Source organism: Ambystoma mexicanum, chromosome 3p, assembly GCF_040938575.1.
Source record: "Ambystoma mexicanum isolate Mex_15411 chromosome 3p, UKY_AmexF1_1, whole genome shotgun sequence".
In the NCBI taxonomy this organism is placed as follows: Eukaryota; Metazoa; Chordata; class Amphibia; order Caudata; family Ambystomatidae; genus Ambystoma; species Ambystoma mexicanum.
This window is the reverse complement of record NC_090925.1, coordinates 298,807,231-298,834,397: the sequence shown is the minus strand read 5'-3', so window position 1 is coordinate 298,834,397 and position 27,167 is coordinate 298,807,231. Positions and strand designations below refer to the sequence as shown.

At 48.1% G+C, this 27,167-nt stretch overlaps 1 protein-coding gene across 1 annotated transcript; it reads right to left on the bottom strand.

The window, feature by feature from the left end:
- Positions 1–12,377: 12,377 nt before the first annotated feature.
- LOC138580357 (neuropeptides B/W receptor type 2-like) lies at positions 12,378–25,491 on the bottom strand. Its single transcript, XM_069650834.1, has 2 exons — positions 25,049–25,491; positions 12,378–19,133 (listed from the first exon to the last, which is right to left on the bottom strand). Exon 2 carries the CDS (start codon positions 18,891–18,893, stop codon positions 17,895–17,897), a length of 999 nt encoding a protein of 332 aa, XP_069506935.1. The 5' UTR covers positions 18,894–19,133; positions 25,049–25,491; the 3' UTR covers positions 12,378–17,894.
- Between the last annotated feature and the right edge of the window lie 1,676 nt (positions 25,492–27,167).

The window sequence follows — 27,167 nt, the reverse complement described above, 5'->3', positions numbered from 1 at the left end:
AACCGGCATCCATTTTGTGCAGTATCCCAAAACAGGCCACAAACTTCCCCATAGTGGACCTGAAAAACACCTTCTTTTCAGTGCCCCTTGACCCGGACTCTGAAATACCTAACAGCCTTCAACCTAGGGGGGAAAGGTGCAAACATTGCTGACTGCAGCAGGGGTATTGTGAAAGACCGAGCATTTTCAACAGAATAATGCACGAAGACCTTGGCAATATTGATGCTCAAAGTACCATTACCCAATACGTTAATGACCTTCTAATATGCAGTGAGGGTGAAGAAACATGCAAGAAGGACTTGGTTACCCTATTCAAATTGGTGGCCTATAAGGGGTAGAAGCTGGATAAGAGCAAACTTCAATATTAACTTGCAGACGTTTTGTACCTAGGTCAAATGATCTCAAACGATGGAAAGAGAATAATACCTGAAAGAGCCACAACAGTATGAGCAGCAACTAGGCCCCACACAGTAAAGGACATGCAGAAGTTCCTCAATATATGTAACTATTGCAGGGCATGTATACTAGACTATGCCACCTACACACGACCCCTGTTACAAGAATTCAAAGAAACTCTGAAAAGCAACACCACAATTACATGGACACCTGAAATACACTGCTTTCACAACATTAAAAGAAATTATATGCACAGCTCCCGTTCTAGCCACACATGATTACGAATGGGAAATCTTCCTGTTCTCACATTCAAATGGAACACTGATGACCGCAGTAATGCACAGAAAACATCATTGGGCCACAAACCACTAGCATACTACAGTGGCACTCTTGATTGAGTAATGTAGGGTCACTTTGCATGTGAACAGGCTCTTGCAGCCGCTGCCTTCGCAATCGAAAAGAGCTCTAAGATTGTGATGGGATGCTCTGTCACATTGTTCGTGAAACACTCCTTGTTTGCCATACTTGACCGATCCAAATCCACCCTCACAACACAGAGAGCATCAGCATATGAGATAATTATCTCAAGTCCAAATGTCCACATAATACGCTGCAAGATGGTGAACCCAGCCACATTCCTCATAGGGCCATGCACAATGGAGGACATGCAGGACCATGATTGGGCCACTTATGTGGGGGAAGGAGACAACATTTCCAAAGCAAATGAAAATGCAATAAGCAAGGGATAAGTGTTATTTGTAGATGGCTCAGCGTCCATTTGCCCAGAGACTGGCAAAAAGCATGTTGGTGCAGCAGTAGTGAGATTGGAGGAGGGAGAATATGAGATTCTAGTACAAAAATCACTTACCAATGCATTATTCAGCCCAAGCAGCATAATTGGTAGAACTAATTGAGGTCCTCCATGCAGCAAAAGGGTGTTCAGTAACCATATATTCTGACTCGGCATATGTAACAACCACAGTACATGCTGGGTTATCTCGGTGGCCAAGAATGGGGTTCAGAAGAGCTGATGGGTCCCCAGTACAACATACTGGGCCTCATACCGAGTTGGGGTCAAAGGGATTACCGGCACTGGTAAGGACACCAGTGCCGGTAATCCTTTGAGCCCTATTCCGAGGTCCCTTAGCGGGTCCCTCCTTTAACGCCTGGTTTTACCAGGTGTTGTGGATGGGACCCGTTAAGGGACTTCGGAGCTAATAACGGTACCGCAATTTGCGGTACCGTTATTAGCTACTTCCCCATTCCCATTGAGCCCTATGGTGGCTCAAATGGGAATGGGGAATTGATTTTTCAATGGGGACTTACCGGTCCCGCAAAGGCCGGACTAGACCGGTAAGTCCCCATTGAACCAGGGCAGAGTCGGTACCGGTATGGGAGGTAGTCATGGTGCAAACAGCACCATGACTACCTCCATACTCGGAATAAGGCCCACTGAGTTGTTAAATTAACTAATCAAAGCCCTTGCAGAGCCATCAGTAGTGGCCCTGGTAGAATGCCAAGCTCATACCAACAACAGTGACAAAATATCATTGGGGAACGTAGCGGCAGACATTGCTGCAAAGCAAGCAGCCTACTTTCAAAACCAACCAACCACAGAATGTGTGCTAAAAGGTAGAGAGGAAGAGCCTAAAGCAGAGGGATCTAGGCAGTGTTAATAGCACAAATAATAGAGCTCCAGAGAAAGGTATCACCGGTAGAACAAGAACTCTGCACAAAATGGGGATGCACACAACCACCCACAGATCTCGTATGGAGACAGGACACAACAGGGAAGGTAGTAATGCCTGTAGAATTGTTGCAAACAGCATTCCAACAATTGCACTTTCCCGCCCACACCTCAAAACAGCACATTGCAGCAGATATCCAGGGGGATTGGTTCATTCCAAACCTCCAACCAAATTGACCATTGAATGTGTCACATGTCATACATTAAATTCAGGAATTCATTAATTCAGGAATGACTCTCAGAACATTGCAAGGAACATTGCCCCGCCACAACAAACCTTTCTGTGAACTGCACATCGATTATGCAGACATGGGAGAGAAGTGCAAGGGGGCAAGATACAACAGTGTTAGGTGACGAATTCAAAGAATACCTCATGCAACTTACAAGAGCAGTAAGACCAATTACAAAACAAGCAGCCCCACCATTTACCAGAGAAAACTAAACAGATGCCTCCACTGCCTCAGCTGATAGCCCAGCAAAACCTCTGATGCCTGGGGAACTGGTGTACTTTTGTATCTTTGTAAGGAGGTGGAACACACCTAGATTTCATGGCCCATATCAAGTAAGGTACTGCACCCCTTTAGCAGTAAAGGTGAAGGGACTGAAATACTGGGTCCACCTGTCAGATGATAGGGAGGCCCAAGATAGTGCAACACCAGAAACTGCAAAAGAAAATGAACGGGAAGGAGCAATGCCTTAAAGAGAGAGAGTGAGATAAGGAAGAACACAAGGATGAAAAAGGTACAGGTGTAGCACAATTGTTTAAACAAAATGTACATATATGTATACAAATTAGCAGTGTGTTGCAATGTGACAAGTATTTTTTTTATTATACTTTGCTTCCATGCTTTCCTCTGTTTCTCTATCATGCTCATGTCTTATTCATACTCAAACTTTATTTAACACATTATGCCCTATTCTGTGAGTGCTACAATGGTGGAAAGGATGCCACTCACTACTACTAGAGCTGAGGTAGATAGCACTAGGAATGAAGTAAGTGCCACCAGGGCATATTCGTATGACTGTGGGTTGTATTTTACAGCAATTGTTTTCTCAAATATTCTGCTAGGTTTAGGAATGTATAGGAGTATATCGTTTATTGTGGGAGACTTAAAAGAAGGGGGGAGGGGGAAAACTAATACAAGAAGTGGAAAAACTAATATGGGATGGTATAAAGCTGATATGGGACGACAACACATCATCAAACCTCACTGCCTTACAAATACATTACACAAAGGTAGCACCACAACCTGGGTTAGTGGTAATTAACGCAAGTGAAAGAGTAATGTATGTACAACGGAGTCTGCTGCAGAGTCTTTTTGTCTGCGTGAGAGAAGGTTCTACTGTCTGCCTGCTGCTGACTTCAACTTTTTTTGGCCTGTCCCAGTCCACTTTCTATTGTTACCTTTTACCAGCTTAAAATACCCAGAACACCGTGGAGCAGCCGCGGAGTCTGCTGCAGAGTCTTTTTGTCTTTGTGCTCTGTGGGCTCTGCGGACTCCGCGGCCTCTGCCCACTCTCGCGGCAACTATTTGCTGACTCTTTGATCTTACTGATCTCATTGATCTCATTGATTCCATCAGAGTGCGCTCAGCTATCAGGATCCTGTCCCTTCCCAGGGCACATCAAGACCCCAGCGACCATCACTTTCAACTCCACTTCCAATCCGCACGCCAGGCCGCCTATCTACAGATATAGCGTCCTGCTCGGCCGACTCGGCGGCGCGTAGAGTCTACACAACAACAGAGGACCAAGTAGTACCAACGCATTAGAAACGCATCAAACCCTCCATCTTTTAAAAAAAAAAATCTTACCTCTTGCACTCTCCCCCAGGCGAGTTTGCCTGCCCTGCCGGCCCGGTGAACACTGCAGACCACCCGTGCTGAAGTGAAAGAGCACGCGTCTTGACGGGCCTCGGCGCCCCCCTACTGCTTTCAGTGCCGGAGCACGCGCAGAGACAGCTTGTCCACTACTCGTCGCAGACAGGCGAGAACAGCAAAGCGAGCACACCTCTGACGGCCGCTCGCGGCCGCTCTCAGACCCCCGGAGCTCCTCTTCTGGCTGCAACACTCAGTGCCGTGTCATCAGACTCTACACTCTACTACGAAGCAAACGAAGCAATTACACAGCTCGCTACCACCTCCCTCCACTTAGTGGGCACTTTCAGCACTGCAACTGCTATTGAAACTGAATTGCAACTGAACTCTCCTGAGAGCCTCTGATCCTCGCAGCCTGATTATGAACAAAAATCCACCTCCACCCACACCACCTCATTGATGTGAATATCACCACCGCTGGAGCATACGGAAGGGCCCCCCCCCGCTTCCAACCACAGCAAAGCCTCTGACAACGCCCTCTATAGCACACCATACAGCGAGATCTCAAAAGAAGCTCACCTCTGACTAGCTTCCTCAACTCTCAAATCCGCTGTACACCAAATGGAGCACCCATCTACTGCCATTCCAAAAGCTATACCACATCATACAGCGGGATCTCAAAAGAAGCTTACCTCTGACTAGCTTCCTCAACTCTCAAATCTGCTGTACACCCAACGAAGCACCCCTCTACTGCTATTCCAAAAACTATAAAGAAATTAACTCAAACAATTCACCCAGGAGACCAAAACAGCAAAACCCCTCTACTCTGTTATCCAACACTTATCTGTATCAGCTTCTCCACCTACGCTGCAGAAAACGAAAAACTTGCCCAAAGAGATTACCCAATTTGTCACCCTTTTATACCAGCTTCTAACCTTTGCAGAACAAAGAACTACCAAAACTGTACCCTTTGTACCAATATACTAAAAGGTCGGAGCAAACTGAAGAGACTGTTACACATCAATTTCCTCTGCCAAGAGACCGAAAGGGTTTGTCCCTTGGATCTTGACAGAGCATTCTACATACTTCCTGTCCACGAAACCGGCAGGGCTCGCCCCCTGGACCAACAGTCTGAAAGGTCAACTCACATTGAAGGGACTGCAATGCATTGATCCTCTCTGCCAGGAGACCGAAAGGGCTTGTCCCTTGGATCTTGACAGAGAAAGCATAGCCCCTTTTCGCTGAGGAAACCGAAAGGGCTCGTCCATTGGATCCTGCAGATCACAGGCACAACATCATACCAGCAAACCTGTTAGGAGACCGAAAGGGTTTGGCCCTTGGATCCTAACACAGAAACAACAACTCCTCCAGCACATTTGCGGCTACACCTTATCTACTTTACCTAACCTCACCTGTTAGGAGACCGAAAGGGTTCGGCCCTTGGATCCTAACAACCACTTAACAAGTCCTCAACACACCTTGTGCCACAATTCTACCAAGAAGACCGAAAGGACGTAACAATCCGATCCTGTATTACAGCAACACCGCCGCTGCTTACGTCAGGCAAGAAGGCCAAAAGGAATTTTTACCCCTACCCAGGAGACCGAAAGGGCACGTCCCTTGGATCATGCTCTCTCCACACCTCACAATTGTTCACAAGGCCCACACTTTGTACCTCACCGAATCCCTTGTAACAAACAAAGGAGAAATGTCGATCATCCGACCCAAACAGCAACCAATCGTGCGCCCAAAAACAAGACAAAGAACAAAACTCACCACCGCTGCCTTGTCTGCCTTATATTCCTCGCAATTAACCCTGGAACAATCCCTTTCGAGAGCCCACACACCAAAAACGGACTCGATCAACCCGAAAGAGCAGATAGACTTGGACAACAATCATGCACCCAACCCGGAAGTCCCCCTAACAACGAAGACTGCCCGAGTGAATCCCGAGCTCATTCAACAACAGAACATGCAGACAAATCGACCAAACCAGCAAAACATCCTAGCACAAATTCATACCAACGACACCACAACTGAACACCATGAACTCCAAGTCTCTGAAACCCAGAATTATCCGGAACCAGTTTCCTTACAACCAACATCCCTTACCTCCCAACCAACTAATAACCTCACTCAAACAGAAGCTAACTTACGAACCTATACTGAAAAGGAAGAAATACCAACATCGACATCTTGCAACAAACTATCTACTCAGAATCAACAGAACTATTCGGAACCAGTTTCATTACAACCAATATCCTCTACCACCCAACCAACTAATAACCTCACTCCAATAGAAGCTAAATTACAAACCTATACTGAAAAGGAAGAAATACCGACATTGACATTTTGCAATCAACTACCCACTCAGAATCAACATAACCCTAGAAGTGCAGCTAGGGATCAACTAGCAACTACCACCAAGGATACTGCGAACATTCACTCTTCACGAACCACCTCTAATAGCAATGCCTCTGTCCTACAGGAAGGACTTAAATTGCATCTAGGAGTACAACCACCGCCCATCTCTGCTCCTGAACCACAAGATATAATACCCACTTCATCTCACAAGACTTCCCAGCTTGCCACCCAAGACGTTTCATCCCTGACTTCGAAAGACCTTAACGTCAACGACCCAGGAAAATCACAATCAGATGAACCAGAATTTCCCTTTACTTTACAAAAACCTCCAAACAGTATCACTCAGCAAACAAAGAAAGAAAAAGCAAGATTAACCAAATTGGCATGGTTTCACATGCACAATTCCATCAAACTCATTCAACCTCCAGAATATGCTGCAACCCAAACATTCACCAAGGCAAGAAGACTTTCGATGGACATTACAGAAATAGAATCAATCATGGTAAACCTAGACAAACAAAAAGCAATATTTGGTAAGATCGCAGGAAACCATCAATCGCATCTAACCTCGACTCCGTGTACGATACAAGAAATTGGTCAACGACCAATGAAAAGAGAATCTGAAACGAACTCAAAAGGAATCCAAAACATTCTCACCCGCTTGAACTATGACACAGATGAATCCTATTACACACCTGATCTTACGACCAAAAACCAACAGCCTACCCCTCAACCGAGTGCACGTGAAAGTAAAACTACCAATACCACACCCAAAAAATACGACCATGAGGATTCCATCAACCCCAGAATTCCAACCACTATGCTAAACTTACAAAACATGCTCATTGCAGTGCTGTCCCAATCGATGATCCCCTTCACGAAGTTACACGAAACTATGAACGACAACATCAAAGATCAAGCAACCCTTCTGGCTCTCATACATTCAAAACAGAACTGCATTGAAAATGTTGTCAACTCTATCGAATCCCGTTTGAATTTTGAAGCAGAACAATCCAACCAATGGCAACAGCGCCTGTCAGAAATAGCAAGAAGTGACCGTCAAGAAAAAACCAAACAAACCTCAGAAGTGCTAGCCCTCCTTACAGCACACCACCAACATCAAACAGTGCATCGGGTGAACTCAATGATAAAGCAAGTAACATCGGCTCCTCCTGATAACAACACTCTCCAACTGCCAACTCGCGGAGCTCGAACCATTGACAAATGCCCTCTACAAGGGAAGGATGCAAACGTCATAAACCCACAACTAGAGCCGCAAGATCCCAATTCCTCGACTAAGAACTCTACAGAGCAATACCAGATTTTTTCCAAGGAAAAACAAGCACAGGCCACGAAACCAACACAACAAAAACCTAACAAAAAAAGGCAAACAGGCTCAAGAGCCTTACTGAGAACAGTGAAGATGAAAGAAACCTTACCCCCAATACTGACAGCAAAGACGACGGATCAAATACATCCACCATCAATAGAGACGACTTGCTGTCCTTCCGAACTGGACAACAACACAACAAAACAGAAGCGGGCTAATAGGGCCCCTACAATCTGCGGAACCCTAGAACCACTGATCGATCATCCAACAACGATGAAGAACTACTTAACCTCTCAACTCACGAAGATCAGTTAATAGAGGATACACCACCACCTAGACACCTTGCAGAGCCCTCAAGCTTCATTATCATAGACAAATACACTACTGGCTACGAACCGCAACTATTGGACCTTTACGAAGAAATATCTGAAAACTCTTTACAAGAAATCTCAACTCTATCCTCCAAAACTGACACTTTAACCTCAATAGTAGCAGAATCCTACGACCAAATCTCAGATGACTCTATCAGATCACGAGCTTCATGCACCAACGATTGCTCGCTGCCTTCATTCGTCAATCCGTTACAGCAAAATCAAATCTACGAAATTCATAATGAAAATGACACAAACAGATCTGAACAACTAATATTGAACAGAACCTACATCTTGCGCCTCTTCCATGCAATTCCGCAATTACGAAAAATAACAACAACAAAAAATTGATCTCATAACATTCAAAGACGACAGTCATCTAGATAAGATAACTGCAGATCTTTCTGACCCAAGAGACCAAGAGTTGTTCCTATCAAACCGCTGCCAACTCCGCAATCTTGGCTTTAAATGCTGGGCCTCTACAACAACAAGAAAATACCAACCAAGAACCCACATGAGCAAGTACAGCGCTGATCACACAGAACCCCTAACCTCCAACACTCACGCTCAACAACCGGAAGATCGGAACAAACCAGAACGAGCCTTCAAAAGAATATACGACTGCAAAACGTCTACTATAGAAACCGTATCTTCAAGATCTTCTTTCAACTCTCAATCATAACAACCACTGAGACCAGATGTCACATGGTCACTCTGCTCATGGAACACTAGAGGGAACCTCCACTTGTTCACCCATCCTTCAACCGATCTAGAAAATAATCAAATCATATGTCTACAAGAGACATGGATCAGCGAAACGCCAGCATGTGATGGATTTCTCACTTATCTCAACCCCGCAATAGTCAAAAAACAAGGAAGACCAGCATCGGGACTACTCACACTCATCAAAATACATCCTCAATGGACAGAACTGACCAGTGAAAACATCAACCTGTGGACACAATTAACAATAATAAAGATGATTGACAATCACCAGACTCACAAATACAAAGAAACAAGAATTGCAATACTAAACCTATATTGGAATCCTGCAGCAATAACAACCGAAAGATTAATCGATGGAGTATTTATCACAATCGATAAACTAGCAGGAACTCACTATCAACTTGAATTAATACTCTGCGGAGACCTCAACATTCACTTATTTACTCAGAACGGCACTTCTCAAATTCAAACTCAACTCTCGCGAAAAGCAATTAGATGGATGAACGAGATCTCTGCTCGGGACCTCATCCACTTAAACCATGCAAAGAACAACTCGACACTGTATGTCCCAACTTGGACTAGAGGAGCTTCAACTGCAACCATCGACTACATATTTCTCTCTGAAATCCTGCACGAATCGGTCAAGTCAGCCCAAACAATAGTCTCTGACAAAAGCGATCATAGTCAACTAACAGTTCACTCACATTCCTTCGTTAATCTAATTGCAACTCCGATATCGTGCCCAGTAGAACTCGATGGAACATCCTCAAGGCTCCGCATTCCTCAAGCAGCGATACCTGAACTATCGTTCAAACTCCGTGCATCAAAGAAAACAGACACAGAAAAACTGAACTACGATTGGATCCTACTACCTTTCCAACAAATTGTCAGAAACCGACCTAAAAAAATCCATCTCCATACATACAACCATGAAATAGTTGAAAAGAAAAAATGCCTAGCGAAATCACTAAGGCAGCTGAAGAAGGAAAAAACGGCAGAAAACATCATACAGATTACAAAATTGAAACAAAGATACAACAACTGGAAAATATCACACAAAAATATCCTCTTGCAAACAGATGCAGAAACAATAATGAAGACATATAATTCCAACAATTCCAGAGAACTCTGGAACCTCCTTAATGACAACTCACAAAAGCAACACAAGCTAACGGCCAACGTATCAGAACAAACCTGGATTGCACACTTCTCATCAATCTATGCAACCCGACCATCTCAACCTAAAGATGAAACAAATAACAACATACCGACATGGACAGTAAGATTTGACTACGACGACCTCATTTGCATGATTAAAACTCTAAATACATCAAGAGCACCTGGCCCTGACAGACTTTCAAACGCTGTGCTCAAGCAAGACCCTCCAGCATGGGCAAACTTCATGTGCCAAATAATATCCATCATAAACAGGCTCAACCAAATCCCAAATTCTTGGAAATCAGCCATCATCGTTCCCATCCACAAACAAGGACCCCGCGATCAACCACAAAACTTTCGGCCAATCGCCCTTCTGGACCCATTGGAAAACTCTTTGCGACAACACTACTAAGACAACTAAACACATGGGCCACACAAAACGGACGGATTTCAACACGACAAACGAGTTTCACTGCCAACGTAGGAACCAATATCAATCTGCTGCTCCTACATCTCATCAAATATGAAGCTATCAACAACAAGACCACATTATATGCTGTGTTTATTGACCTGAAGATGGCCTTCGACGCTATATCACGGCAAAAGTTATGGGCGAAACTTAAAACATGGAACTGCCCCTCAGACATTCTGGAACCAATTATCTTACTATATTCAGAAACCTTGATAAAAGTAAGGCTTACTAAGCAAGGCACAACCACCAAACCGATCACCACATGGAATGGCCTAAAGCAAGGGTGCCCCTTAGCAGCAACCCTTTATAATCTGTTTACATCGGATATTGACCAGCACTTAATCAGTACTCAAATGAATCCGCCAAAACTAAATTCCACTCCTGTCCCTGTCATGGCATATGCTGACGACATTGTCATGCTTGATAAAACTGCCTCTGGTCTTCAAGTCGCCTTAACATCACTGAGCAATTACATGTCTAATAACGAATTAACAATCAACATCTCAAAAACAAAGACAATGGATCTAAGCAAACCACAATCGAAAAAGACACACCATCCAGTATTCAACATCAGTGGAACCTGTTTAGAAAGCGTCACAACGTTCAAATACCTCGGCATAACAATCAATCAATCAAAGACTGAAGAACAATGGTTGGACACATTAGATCAAAAGGCACAAACACTGGCACGCCAAGGTTGCATACTCCACAGAAAATATGGAAAATTTTCATTCAGACCTATCATCGCTCATTACAGACTGAAATACATCCCAACAATAACCTATGGAACAGAAGCAATGATAAACACCGAAAAAGTAAACTGGATGAAATTCGAGTCAACCTTTTGGCGAAAGATTCTCCACCTCCCTCAGTCTTTTCCAATGCCGAGGATACGACATGAACTGGCAATCCAATCTATAGGATCTATTGAACGATGGAAAAGATTGGACATTTATAGAAAAATCCTATCTGATGGAAAAACTCCTGCAATCCAAATTCTGAAATCATAACCGAACGCCTTCAACAACACGCTGCTAGAAACATGGAAAGAATCCATCACCAAAGAAATGGAAACCAAAGAAATAACTGAAGAACTCCTAATCATGCGGCCACAACACGCCAAAACTAAACTTTTACAGAATGACTGGATCAACACTATCCAACTGAAAAATACCTACAAACAGACGCTTCAATGTAACATGGACAACAGAAAAATACATCAACCTCCACCGTATCTTGTACTATTCCCGGACCAAACCATCAGGTCAAGATTTTTAAGAATTTCGCCTGAATATTCTACCAACAAAATCCTACCTTGCAACAACAAGGCAAATTGTCAGAACAGAAAACTACTGCCGATTCTGCAAAAACGAAACCATACCGGAAACCATATTCCACCTGGTTATGGAATGTCAGGTACTCACACAACAACGCAAACAATTCAGAACCTACTTCAATCTCTCAACTCAACAAATGAGTACAGAAGAAAGATGTGCCACTATCCTCAGCGGCAAAAACAACAAATACATATACACAATTACCTTGTTTCTCACCAGCATCCTGGAACTGAATGGAAAAGATGCTTAAATACAATCGAACTTTTTTTTTTTTCCTTTTTTCTTTTTTTCCTTCTCTGTCCCTTCGGTACACTCTGTAATGACTGAATTGAGCACAAAGAAAAAGAAACGATGGAAAAGTTTGTAATCAAACTAAAACATCCAAAAAAACACAAAAAAAAACAAATACGTACAAAATGATTTGTCCACTCCAGCAATGTTTACAGTGGCACAAAGTGAACATGAATGAGCGACTTTTCCTTGGTGTGCTGTGCTTGTACAGAGGTTTCCCGTGTGTGTTTGCCAAGTATGTGTGAGGGAAGCACACCCAGCTGCTGCCCTTGCTTTGCACGCTCTGCATTACTGCTCCCTGGGGCATCACTGATCATTTCATGTTTGAAAACACTGAGTTTGTATGCAATAAAAATACACACTTCAACATAAAACATTTATTTTCTGAATGCACTTGACGTTCATTTGATTATAGATATTTGACGTTCATTTAATTATAGTTGTTTGTATTTTGCACATTGGCAGGTGAAAAATTCATTCAAACCATCATTTTAAGCGAAACAATGTAATTCCCTCTAATAACCGAGCTTCTGTTTAAGGGAAGATCAAATGCACAGACCGCAAAATGATTACATACTCCAGTTGCACTTCTTTTGATGGCCGTGAGGTGGCAGTACAGAATCACAAACGGGATATTTTGTTTATGCTCAGCCGACGGGAACTTATTGACCCCAATAGAAGATGTTAGTGAGATAAAGTGTCCTAATAAATCAGATGCGTGAGATGTCTTCGTTTCAGAGCAAACTGAATAAACAGTACGTGCCCCGCTGGGAAGGAGCATGTGTAATTATGGCTCATACTTGGAGAACATTATTACATCCCTTTCAGAAATAATGCTCTTAATACATACTTGCCAACCCTACAGATTAAGGCAGTAGGCTACTGCTTTTTAAGCAGTCCTGCCACCTACAGATTTCAGTGACAGATCCTACTGCTTTTTACAGTGGCCAGTCATTTATGTGACCCTAAGGCAGGCTCCAGGACAAAGCACGCAACACATAGTCCGTCTGTACAGTGGACTGGTAGGTCACTGCACTCAGACCAATCCACTGACCTGACAGCTACTTGACTCTGTCCTGCACTTTTGCCGGGACCACCCTTCGGTGAACCACCAGTGAAGGCAACTGGCAGAGTATAACACCATCACACAGCCTCTGCCTATCAGACTGAGGGGGGTGGTATCAGTCGCCATGTCATTCAGTGTTCAACTTGCCATAACTATAGCTGCTCCTACCATTCAGAATTGTACATTTTTAACATTTGAACATCTTTCCATGTTGTGCTGTTTGATGGGTTGTGTATTTTAGAATGCTTCAATGGTGCCAACAATGTATGTTTTGTATTTTCCTGTGATGTCATTGTTATGGGAATAATTATTTTTGAAACGTGAAAAATCCTACATCTTTTTGGTCACAGAATGTTGGCAAGTATGTTAATATGCGATACCTGAATAACCTAGGGCAGTGGTATTCGAGCGTATTCATACCGCGCTCCCCACTTAAGTACAAATATTGTTTCTGCCTCCCTCGACCTAGGAGTAACGCCCCACTAGTGGTTCTCACCGCATGTCCAGGGGAGCCTCGTTACAACGGAAGCAGATTTTCTACTTCTTATATGTTCTATTAAAAGCAGTCACCGTAATCCTTTTTTAAATTTTTTTATTAAAAACAGTAATCTTAATCCCTTTTCAAAGAGTCTGCCCCCTGACATCCGTCGGGCTCCACCAGGTGCTGGGGGGGGGGCGTTTGAAGACCACTGCCCTAGGGAGAGAGGCAAGGCTGGGGCTCGGGGCCTCTGAGACTGCGCGATCAGAGCCATTGCAGTTCCTGCCTGTGCATGGAATGTTCGTGTTCACACACACACACACACACACACTGTTCAGGACAATGAGGCACAGGGAGTGTTTGATTATTTGGGGCACATTCCAGACACAGCCATCCATTTCTAGGCGATCCTTAAATGCAGCTGCATGTCTGAAGAAGGCATCGCAAATATGTGGAGTCACACAGTGGGGCTCATTTTGATGTGCCCTGGGGCGCTAACCTAGATGCGAAACAGGTGTGATGGGCAGTTTGAAAGAATGTCTGGGTTTCTGGGAGTGGGGCTGTCCCCTAAAATATGTCTGCTAACAAACCACATGGTATAACACCAGCAAGACATATTCATGCTGGTGTAAATGATGGATTTCATGGTGCCCACCAGTGTTTAGCACATGCTAAAAGGGGATTGGTGGATTACTGCGCGGCTGAAAGGGGATTGGTTGATTACTTGCGCGGCCACAAGGGGACTGGTTGATTACTGCACAGACAAATTGGTTATGTAGTGGCGTAAGCGGAAGGCTGCAAAATGTACCTGTCATTAAAAAAAAAGATGGGACCAATTCTCCCGCTAATTCGATTCAACCAAATAAACCTGAAACACTGAACGCCGGGTAATTCTATAAATGTCCATTCTTAATGTCCCTGACAAATGTGTGAGCCACTTCCTCTGTTTGCACTATGTTCTAAGGGGATTTCATGAAAAGTGCAAACGTAGCAGGTTCCCAGCGTGCAAGAGAGACTTAAACAAATACAAATGGGCTCCAATACATTCGTTTACAGAGTCGGGAATGAAACGCTCTGCTTGACGCCATGAAATGCACCGTAACCTTCGGACCAAAAGCCTCCGAACCTTGGGTCCGCCGCGTGGGTCCCGAGACTGTCGAAAAAAGCAGGAGTGAGGTGGGGAGAAGGGGGGGGCGGGGCGGGGGAAGAGATCATAAACGGGACAACATTGAGAGAGGCTGAGAGAGACGAGGAAAGAGAAAGGGGGCTGTGAGAGAAGGCAGACATGGAAAGGGAGGACGATTAAGCAATGCGGCGACTAGAAGGGGCAGTAGCGAGAGAGGCGGGAGAGAGAGAGACCTACACGGAGTATTGTCATGCAAGGAGTGGCGAGAGACTTGAAGAGAGCCAGCTCGATGTGAGAAAGAGGTAGCGGTGTGAGAGGGGGCAAGAGACAGTGGTGAGTAGAGCAAGACAGGCGACAAGAGATCATTAGCAACCTGAATGGGAGTGGGCGAGAGGTAAGGTGGGTGAGTTAATGAAAGAGTGAGTGAGTGAGTGAGTGAGTGAGTGAGTGAGTGAGTGAGTGAGTGAGTGAGTGATGGGCGGAGCGTGTTAGTGAATAAGTGAATCAACGAGTGAGTCAGTGAACCTGTGGCGAGTGAGTGACTGGGTGAATAGGCAAGGGCATCAGTGACTGAATAGGCACGTGAGAGAGTTAGTGAGTGAACGAGCAAGTGACTGAGTGAGTGAGTATGAGCCAAGTGAGAAGAATGAGTGGGTGTCGGAGGCTTGGTGAGAGAGTGTACGGTAGCAAGTCATAGCGCATTATGCGGTGTAATGTGTCATTTAAACACTGAGATGGGCGAGAGGGTGGGAAGACCAGACATAAGGGGCGGGGCAGGGAGCGTGGGAGAAACGGGAAACTGGCGTGAGGCGAATGAAAGAGACGAAGGGAATAGAGAAAGAGGGGGTGAACATGTACGAAATAATGAGCCCAGTCCATGCAAAGGTTTGCCTCAGACACCATAGAGGTATCCCGGCATCTTGCACAGAGAAGCCCAGGCGAAGCGCCTGCAAGGGGGGGGGGGACTCTGGCTCAGCCATCATCAGTACGTGCTGCAGGGGGCGCTGCAGGGAAGCATTGCGCCCGGCTCGCTAGCGGGAGGGCAGCATGTGATGTGCAATGCGTAGACCTGCACACTGAAAGCCCAAGCGGTGCTGCAGGGCTGGGCAGAGGTGCGTCAGCGGAGAAGTCCAGGGCGCCCAGTACAAGAAGAGCAGCCGCCGGGTGCAGCAGCTCGTGGTTCAGGTGCATCTTGAGAGATATGCCTGGTTGTCAGTGCTGGGGGGGAGGGGTGGAAGGGCGTGGTATTACATAGGATTGCGGCACATCGGTAGAGCAGTGGTTTGCAAGGGATGTGCTACCGAAAGGCAAATCAAGGAGGCAGCCACCAACAGAGGGGCAAAGTGGGTTGTAATGTTGACATTAAAAACATAACTCTGGCCCCATTGGAAGGTGGGCGCCACGTGCCACACAAATGACACGTGTTCATGGTGAACATCCATCCGTGCCCAGGCCCTGGTGATTGCGTGCAAAACTATAAAGTTCATGAGCACGGAGGCTGGGGGGGGGCGTAGGGTGCATCAGGCCAGGGTCCCAGAAAGCTGTGTGTGGATCCCAGAGCCAAAACCGCAGGGCGTGCTGCATGCCATCCCTTGGCTAACACCCGCGGGAGATGCTATGGTTAGACTAAGGGGCCCTAACAGCAGGAACTGCAGAGGGCGCTGCAGGCCAGGATGGCGATGCTTTGGCAAAGCTGCCCAGTGCTTGGCTAGCAGGAGATGCTAACGTTGGACAGAAGTGCACTGACAGCAGGAATAGCAGGGGCTGCTTCAGGATAGGATAGCTGTGCTTTGGCAAAGCTGTCCAGTCCTTGGGTACAAGGAGATGCTATTGTTAGACTGAGTGGCCCTGACCACAGGAACAGCACAAGGCGCTGCAGGCCATGCTGGAGATGCTTTGGCAAAGTTGACCATTCCTTGGCTAGCAGGCGATGGTAAGGTTAGACTGAGGTGCCCTGGCAGCAGGAATAGCAGAAGATGCAGAGGACCAGGCTGGAGATGTTTTGGGAAAGCTGCATAGTCCTTAGCTACCAGTATATGCTACGGTTAGACTGAGTGGCCCTGACAGCAGGAACAGGAGAGGGCGCTGCAGGCCAGGCTGGCGATGCTTTGGCAAAGCTACCCAGTGCTTGGCTATCAGGCGTTGCTACGGTTAGACTGAGGTGCCCTGACAGCAGGAATAACAGGGGGTGCTGCAGTTTAGGATAGAGGTACATTTCTCTGAATTTTGGTGAAGGCCAACACTGAAGGAAAGTGGTGAGGTGCCTTGGCAGACTGGTTTGCAAATCAGCAAGTTAATTACACAGGCTTCTGAAGATCAGGGATGGGATTCTTCGGGTGGTTTGGTCTCTAGTGGGGCAGCAGGAGCTGCCAGAGTTTTGTTGCCCGGGAGTCCATTGGCGGAGCTGTGTGGTTTTCCACTATTGGTCTTTTGCAGGTCAAGGTTGAGGATCAGCATTACAAAGTAACCCCTGGGTTGTTTCCCCAGACAACAGAATCCTAAAACCAAATCAATTTTTAGAATGCCCACACAATTTCAAAATAAACTCCGCTTAAATCCATGTTATGTCTTTTTTTGTATACATTATTTTGTGGATTCCCTGTAAGCTGGCTTCGTTTTGCAATGTGCTGGGTTTGTGTGCTGCGTCCCGGCAATCATAGGGCACAGGGCCCTTCTGTAGAGGGCCTTGGCCGGGCTTATGCTGTGAGATGTGGAGCTGTTTGGGGATACGTGAAGTTGTTGAACTGGTGTGTGGAAAAATATCACATACCAACCCCCACTCCAACCTCACAGCCAGAATCCTACAAGCATCAGGATGGACAGATTGCAAGCCAAATGGTGGATGCTTAGTGGCCACTGTCAAACGCCCTGATGACCCGCCTCCAGTGTGAGCAGGGATGCATACATATCACCATACAAACCAGCTATTGAATGTCCACCTCAGCAGAGAAGCCAAGGATCAAATGGGCACGAGTAGTGAAGAAGAGTGTGTGTGTGCGTGTAGTGCTGATGCACTTGGGGCACCTCCTGTACCGATAACCAGAGGCTCCCTTCTCTAGTGAGGTTGGTACATCCTCTGATGAGGGCCAACTCTACAATCTGTGTACCTTGTGAAGTCAAAAATTCGTGACAAACGAAGTCCTTGAAGGTTGGTCAGAACCAGAGACCAGTAAGTGGCAGTCCTGATGGTGCTGGCGTATACGCCGACCCACTGGTCAGGATGTCCGGCACTCTAGCATCTTCCTGAAACTCTTCCGGAAGCTGTCATCCAGGAACGCGTAGAGGAATGGGTTGAGGCAGGAGTTAGCATAGCTCAAGCTGGCAATGAAGTAAGAGAGGCCGATGACCAAGGGCGTCTGCTGTAGGTCCGTAGTCAGTGCCACGATGATGGCCAAGTGGAAGGGAGTCCAGCAGAAGAGGCACACTGCCAAGACGATGAAGACCATGACAGTGACCCGTTTTTTGGCCTTGTCTAGGGCCTTGGCGTTGGAGTTCAGCCTCATGTTGCGCAGCTTGTACAACATGACGGTGTAGAGGACACAGATGGTAGACACCGGGATGGCGAATCCCAGGAAGAGCATGTAGACCCGGCTCACCTTGAACCATAGCCGCTCGGGCTTGGGGAAGCTCAGGCCGCAGCTCTTGATCTTCAAGTTGTCCGTGTAGACATTGGCGAAGACAGTGAAGGGCAGAACGATGACTGTCACCAGAACCCAGACCATGAAGCTGACGATCTTGGCCGCTCGGTAGGTACGGTGTGGCATCCTCTTGGAGCGGACAGTGGCCAGTACCACCAGGTACCGGTCGATGCTCATGACCGTCAGGAAGTAGATGCTGGAGAAGATGTTGTAGTGGTCAATGGACACGATGACCTTGCACAGGACGTCACCGAAAGGCCAGTAGTGTAGCAAGTGCTCAGCGATGTTGATGGGCAGGACCAATGTGAAGAGGTCGTCGGCAATGGCCAGGTTGAGGATGAACATGTTGGTCACAGTCTTCATCTTGGGTGCCTTCAGGATGACGTAGATGACCGCTGTATTGCCTGTGAGGCCTACGGCGCAGATGACTGAGTAAATGACGGGAAGGACGATATAGAAGTCGTTGCCCTGCTCGGCATAGGTGAAGTTGAAACCTGTGACATTGGAGTATCCACAGTCCCCTGTTGACAGATCACAAGACATATTGGGATAGCTGGTTTCCGGAAGGCTCTCCATGACTGACGTGTATTCAGCCAACCAGGGTGCAAGTGGGTATCATTTGGTGGGTGCGGAACCAACCCACGAGTCAGGGTCCAAGGTGCACATTTATTCCAATCCTCACCACGGCCGACTACCGCTCAGGTGTCTGCCTCGCAGAAGGACTCCTAATTTCCCAGGGTCTTCTGGCCACGCTTGGCTTCTAGGTGCCATCCAGCAGGGCCCGCCCTCAGCTCCTGGGTGTCCGACAGCATATCACTAGAGGAAAGAGAAGGCATTTAATATCATATCATGGCAGAATGAGAACAAGTCAACCGTCCCGAGCGGGGACTATGTCTGCCTCCCTGGGAGTGGTGTCCACATGGACATTGGGCTGTTCCGCAACAGATCAGTAGGTTTGGGTAAGAGTCAGTCATTCATTATTTGGCATTAGTAGGCCCAGCCACCCATATGCTATCTCTTCCCTGTGATGACATGGCGGGCCTCATTGTGAGTATGGTTGTCAGGGTATGAACATGCCCTGCTTTAAATACCGCCCTTTTTTTAATACCTCACCATTTTTGAGTTGTCATTGCATGGGATAGTTACTGCATGGTGTATATAGAAATGTCTGAGTGGGTTAAATGTGAGTCATTACCTCATGCAGTAAATTCTACATGCCACATGCTGTGAATATCACAGGTACTCCCAACTCTTAGGTAGTATTTTAAAAATGTGATGTGTAAATGTATACACATGTTTTCACCGGTAACGCCGCCTTTATGAGAATTAGTCCACTAGCCGGTCTCCAGCTTTCCTCTGGCTTGCGCGGTGCTACTATGCCGCGTGCCGATCACAGACCGTAGGGGAAAGCGAGGCCTTTGCTTTTGGACTTTGTGCACCTCATCGGCGTGGCCACCTCTTTTTGGCCTGACTCCCAGGACCCCCCTTGTTAATCTGCATATGCAAGTAACTTTGGGTCTCACCCTAAGTTACTAGGGGAATCCAGACGTGGACCCCTTGCTCACTATTCTTAGAGAGACACAGCTCCTCCCTACTGATGAGGTTCAACCAGACCGAAACACGTGTCTGGGGATGCTGTTGGTACTCTTGTTCAGAGGAGAATTGCCTAGCATTTCGGTGCTGGACTGCCCCAGGGCAGGACAAAGACTGATATGTTTAGGATATTTCTTCTCTGTGAAAGATAGTGAGCTAAAGACTCTGGGTAAGTCTCTCGCAACCAGGACTAATGTCTGGCAGAGGGACTCCCAGGACCCCCCTTGTTAATCTGCATATGCAAGTAACTTTGGGTCTCACCCTAAGTTACTAGGGGAATCCAGACGTGGACCCCTTGCTCACTATTCTTAGAGAGACACAGCTCCTCCCTACTGATGAGGTTCAACCAGACCGAAACACGTGTCTGGGGATGCTGTTGGTACTCTTGTTCAGAGGAGAATTGCCTAGCATTTCGGTGCTGGACTGCCCCAGGGCAGGACAAAGACTGATATGTTTAGGATATTTCTTCTCTGTGAAAGATAGTGAGCTAAAGACTCTGGGTAAGTCTCTCGGAACCAGGACTAATGTCTGGCAGAGGGACTCCCAGGACCCCCCTTGTTAATCACCTCTTTTTGGCGGGCTTTTGGAGCGCCAAAATACCCACAGGACAGAAGCAGGGATGTAGAACTTGAAAGCAAATAAGCAATCGCCGCACCCGGCCAGAGATTACAACACTCTTGGAGACCCTGCATATGTAGAATTAAAGGGCCCGATTCATGGAATTTGTGGTCGGTTCAAATTGACTTTGCACTGTTTAAAAGGGACTTTGCACTGCCGACACAAACCCTGATTCAGGGAACTATGCAAAGAGCATTTATGCCGTGCAAAGTACGGGCAAAGTCATTTTGAACTGCAAAAATGGCTATGCGCTGACTTTTCCCAGACTTTGCACTTCAAAAATACACTTTGCGCAGCTCCAAGATTCAGGCGTTGTGTCGGCAGTGCAAAGTCACTTTTCAGTAGTGCAAAGTCACTTTGAACTGGGCAAATATTCCAAGAATCGGGCCCAAAGTGTCCCTTTAACAGACAGAATTGCCTCACTAACATGCTAGGTTAATACTGTATTATGTGCGTCCATGCCCGTGGCTTCACAGCGCCTAATGAGACAGAATGGCACTAAAAAGCATGAGGCGCTACTGTAATAATTCTATCGAGCTTGGAAGGGTGAGTTGCGGTAAATCCTGCACATTACACAGTCACACACACGCAAGTCGCAGGAATGCATCACACTGACCTAGTTACATGCCCCCCAGGTTTTACCCATGGGGTAAAGTTACTACCCAGAATAGCACTTTCTATCCCTCGTACCATTATTGTATTGGTTTACTTATGCATGTATTTATTTGTTTGCAGCGCCCAGACCCGTAGGCATCACGGCACTAGTACAGAGTAGGTAACACAGAAGAAGAAAAAACAGAATACGTATTAGAGTCAGTGGCACCGTGGTGTTGGTGTGTAGTACTCTAGTCATATTCGTCAAACCGCCAGGTGTTCGGTCATTTTCTGAAGAGGGTATAAGAGGGTTCACCTTGGATGAGGGTTGGGGGGAGTTCCATAAGGTGGGAGCAATGACCGGGAAGCGCTCACACCCCTTGCCCTTTTTCTGTTGAATCTGGGAGTGGATACGGCAAGGGCGTACCATGAGCGCAGACATCGAGGATTGTGTTTTCTTGAGACTCGCTGGGTGAGAAAGGGGGGTGCAGTGTTATGGATACAGCGGTGTGTGATTGAGAGGATCTGGGACTCAATCCGGGCTTTGACTGGGAGCCAGTGGGCTTTACGTCTGCCTTATGAGATGTGGTCGCTGCGTTTCATACCCCATAACTCCTTGTGGATTTCCTGAAGGTTCTAATCACGTTCTAACCCGACTAGGTTGTCCCTCCCTTGTACACCCAGGGCTCAATTGCAACCAAACCATGCAAGTAGGAGGAATGCGCAAGCAACTTCTTCCCGGAAGCCTGCAGCACGCTGTTCACAGCTGTAAAATGAGGTCATACATTTGCACGTCACCATTTAAGTTTATTAAAACACCACTGTTGATCAAGCGCTTGCTGCCAGTAGGCACTAGCTTCCAGTTCCGCGCTCTTTAAAAAGGAATTAATACTAGTATCCGCTAGAATGGTGCTTCTCCTCTTAACGTACAAAGGAAGACCTTGCAAGTGCTTTTAAGTAAACTAGAAGCTGTCACTGGGAGGTTTAGCTTTGATCAATTATCACGTGCTGCTCTCCAGAGGACTCCTGCACCACACTGGGATGTTTAACCCGGGCTTTAAGTGGGCCGGGACTAGCCTGGTCTGATCGCTTATCAGGTGTCGCCATCCGGAATGCTCCTGCACGGCACTGTGATGCATACCTACAGGTTGCACACAGATCTACCAGGAGCTGCAGGAACCCACTGAGCTGCATTGCTGGCTAGACTCTCGGTCCTGAATTTGTGTCTATGTGCAAGTTACACACAGATCTTCGGATCTTTGCAGGAGCTGCACTCAGGGACAGCTGCAGGGCCTTTCAATTGTTTTCAGTTGAAAAGGGTCTCAGGCCTCTGGGAGGGGCACCAGCAACTTCCCCAATGTTGGAAGTCATCAGTTTTCAATGTTGGAATTTATCGGTTTTATGACATGGCAATCTTCGCCTTTTATTTGGGGCTTTAAAATGTGTGCTTTGCAACACCCAGATTGCAAGCTGCATTTGTTGAGGCCCTTCCGTCCACTGTCTCGTACCTTGTTCCTCTACACTGACCCCTTCTGACAAAGATGGACCAATCACAAGACGGCCAGCGAGAAGGGACCTGAAAAACGAAGGGCCTGATTTACAAACATGTTTTCAAAGGGACTCTCCCGCCTTCACACATGTTTGTGAAACAGGTCCTACGTGTACATTTCAGATTAGTTGTTCAGCTCCCTGCTGGTTGGCTATCTGTCACCGACAGCTATTCGCCCCCTTGTCGCCATTATAATGTAAGAACCCCACGGGTGACTTAGACGTTTGGTCTCCACTCTGAAAGGGGGCTGGGGGCAGTCGACTGTCGTGCTGAAATGGGCCTCAACGCTTCTTCAGCCGGCCCCGGCCTCTCGATGCCTCTGGGCTTTCATTCCTGGAGGGGCTCTCCACACTGCTTTGTGACCTGTGCCTGTGTGTAGGTTACACAGAGATCTGAGCAGGAGCCGCACTAACCCACTGGGATACATTCCCGACTAAACTCTTGGCAATGCTTCGTGATTTGTGAAGTTTACACGAAGATCTGCGCGGAATTCGCACTAACCCACTCGGCTATATTCTTGGTAGAACTCTCCGTGCTGCTATGTGATGTGTTCCTGTGTACAGGCTGCACACGGATCTGCACATGAGGCGCACTAACCCACTGGGCTACATTTCTGACACGACTCTGCGCTGCTTCGTGATGTGTACGTGTGTACGGGTTAAGCATGGGTATGTGCAGGAGGCGCACAAACCCACACGTCTGGCTAGCCTCCCCGCGCTGTTTTGTGATGTGTTCCTGTTTACAGGATACCCACAGATCCGACCGGTGGTCAAAGCCAATGGGCTACATTCCTGGCTAAGCCCTTTTCGCGGCTTCGTGATGTTCACATGTGTACAGGTTACACACGGATCTGCGCAGGAGGCACACTAACCCACTAGCATGTATTTCTTGCCACACTCTACACGCAGTTTTGTGAATTGTACCCGTGTACATATTGCACACTAGTCTGCGCAGGAAGCGCACTAACCCACTGGGCTACACTTCTGGCTAGACTCTCCACGACACGGATCTGCGCAGGAAGCGCATTAACCCACTGGCTACGCTTCTAGCTAAATTATCCGCGCTGTTGCCGAACCTTAAACCCGCTCCGCTGCACCTGGGGTAGCCTGGCACCACTAAAGCATCTGCCGCCGGGCACACAGTTCCCGGGCATCGGGTCGTCCACTCCAAAGGGCATTTCTATCACTGGGCGGAGGGGGAAGGTTGGGACCTGGAGAACATTTAAAAAGGGCGGTTCATGTATTGCACATCTTCAGTGTCAGCTTTTCTGCACACTGCTTTGCCTAGGATGCAAAAGAGAATCGGCATATTATCACCGTATTGACTGTAGTATTTATTAATGCGCAATATTTAAGTGTATATTAAGAATGCGTGGAGGGCGACTGAACAGTCTTTGTGAGGGCGAAGAATGGCGACAGGGTGGCACAACTAACCCGGGCAGGGTGTGCTCAGGTGTCCTTCGAAGACCGAGATTGGCACAGACTAGATTCTTTCCACCTGCAGTGTTGGCATGGTGGATGGGGGCGGGGGTCTTTATTATATTAGTATGGGCTATTGGTGCCCTTGTCTTGGCAAGGTGGGCATGCAGGTCCTTTTTCAGTGTCCTCAATCGTTACAAGGTGGGCATGGACGCCCTTTCACCACACTGTGCGTGCACAGGGGCGTTATTGTGTCCGCAGTGTCAGCATAGATGCCCCCCGCACCCCCCTTCATCTACCCCGGGCAAAACAAAAAAAACAAAAAAAAAACATTCAGAAGGCAGAGATGGCAAAGCTGCGTTCATTAAAGTAGGCACGTGTATTTTTTTTCCCCTCGAAGTGGGCTCAGGGCAGATCGTGGGGGAGGGTGGACGCTGGGGCTGAGCTGCATCACAGTGGCGGCTCCTTACCTTGTCAAGGTGAGCGCGTAAGGTGCGCACTGAGCGCGCAAGGTGCGCCGATGGGGCGCTTGCTGCATCACAGTGGCGGCTCCTTACCTTGACAAGGTGAGCGCGCAAGGTGCGCACATGGGGCGCGTGCTGCATCACAGTGGCAGCTCCTTACCTTGTCAAGGTGAGCGCAGAAGGTGCGCACATGGGGTGCTTGCTGCATCACAGTGGCAGCTCCTTACCTTGACAAGGTGAGCGCGCAAGGTGCGCACATGGGGTGCTTGCTGCATCACAGTGGCAGCTCCTTACCTTGACAAGGTGAGCGCGCAAGGTGCGCACATGGGGTGCTTGCTGCATCACAGTGGCAGCTCCTTACCTTGACAAGGTGAGCGCGCAAGGTGCGCACATGGGGTGCTTGCTGCATCACAGTGGCAGCTCCTTACCTTGTCAAGGTGAGCGCAGAAGGTGCGCACATGGGGTGCTTGCTGCATCACAGTGGCGGCTCCTTACCTGGGCTGGGCAAACTGAGCGCAGAAGTCCTCGCCGAGGCACAGGACGAACAAGGGTCTTCGTGCGGCGGTAGTGTGGGCAGGTAACTCCTTGGGTCGGCAGGTGTGGGCACAGAGGGCGAGTACTTGGCCGCGATGTGGGTATGTGGATCCTCACGCGAGGTCACCGAGGTCCTCGCACTGACGGGGAAGGCACGGGTCTTGGCATGCGTGTGCTTCGTTCGTAGCACGCGGTCGGAACATCGGTCCCGCGTTGGCACGGCTGGCTCATCACACTGCACAGTATCTCAGCGCCAGCCCCCTGTGCCCCTCATTCGAAGGAGGCTCACCGGATACTGCGATGATGACGCGCAAGTCCCCACGGCCATCAGTTGCTTCGCAGCCCCTCCAGACAGCACCGGGGAAGTTTGCCTGTCACGGGACTCTGGCAGTAGAGCGTTCTGTGCGGAAGTGAAAGCCCTCCCGGGACCAGGGCGCGCGCCTGTGGGGGAGGGAGGTTGGGTCTGTGGGCATAGGGGGTAAGTTAAAGGAGAGAGAGAGAGCGCAGCACCAAACCTAAGCCCATGCAGTGTAGCTCCGATGGTACCTAAGGGGCAGTGAGGGGGGGGGGGGGGGACACGGTGCTGTAAGTGTGTAAGTGCAGTTACGAGGGCAGCATCGTGAGAATTACTAGCAGCGCATTCTGGTAGCATTCCCCGCCACTTTCCGGCACCGCCGCCTGTTGCGGTGTGCAATAGATTATCTGCATTCCCCATCAGCCCCCAACATGCATTTTAACCAGTTCAGCTGAAGCGCATCAGCCATGGCTGGCAATGCTTCGCTTCCAGAGTCCAGGCAAGGCACCCCACGGACTCTAGCGCTGGCGCCCAGCACAGAGCGGGTCACTCCTACCGTGGCCCCCACACCCAGTAATATATCATATCCATTGCCCACAGAGCGTCAGCACCCAGCACAGAGGGGGTTACTCCTACCATGCCCCCCCATACCCAGTAATACATCATATCCATTGCCCACACAGCGCCAGCACCCAGCACAGAGGGGGTAACTCCTACCGTGGCCCCCATACCCAGTAATACATCAAATCCATTGCCCATACAGCTCCAGCACCCAGCACAGAGGGGGTAACTCCTACCATGCCCCCCCATACCCAGTAATACATCATATGCATTGCCCACACAGCGCCGGTGCCCAGCAGAGAGTGGGTCACTCCTACCGTGGCCCCCATACCCAGTAATACATCATATGCATTGCCGACACAGCGCAGGCGCCCAGCAAAGAGTGGGTAACTCCTACCATGCCCCCCCATACCCAGTAATACATCATATGCATTGCCCACACAGCGCCGGCGTCCAGCAGAGAGCGGGACACTCCTACCGTGGCCCCCATACCCAGTAATACATCATATCCATTGCCCACACATCGCCAGCACCCAGCACAGAGGGGGTAACTCCTACCGGGGCCCCGATACCCAGTAATACATCATATCCATTGCACACACAGCACCAGCACCCAGCACAGAGGGGGTAACTCCTACCGTGGCCCCCATACCCAGTAATATATCATATCTATTGCCCACAGAGCGCCAGCACCCAGCACAGAGAGGGTAACTCCTACCATGCCCCCCATACCCACTAATACATCATATGCATTGCCCACACAGCGCCGGCGCGCAGCAGAGAGTGGGTCACGCCTACCGTGGCCCCCATACCCAGTAATACATCATATCCATTGCCCACACAGCGCCAGCACCCAGCACAGAGGGGGTAATTCCTACCGTGGCCCCCATACCCAGTAATACATCAAATCCATTGCCCATACAGCTCCAGCACCCAGCACAGAGGGGGTAACTCCTACCATGCCCCCCCATACCCAGTAATACATCATATGCATTGCCCACACAGCGCCGGTGCCCAGCAGAGAGTGGGTCACTCCTACCGTGGCCCCCATACCCAGTAATACATCATATGCATTGCCCACACAGCGCAGGCGCCCAGCAAAGAGTGGGTAACTCCTACCATGCCCCCCCATACCCAGTAATACATCATATGCATTGCCCACACAGCGCCGGCGTCCAGCAGAGAGCGGGACACTCCTACCGTGTCCCCCATACCCAGTAATAC

What these genes read in the sequence shown, in the direction of transcription:
- LOC138580357 (XM_069650834.1), bottom strand. Translation starts at nt 18,893, where the DNA reads ATGGAGAGCCTTCCGGAAACCAGCTATCCCAATATGTCTTGTGATCTG.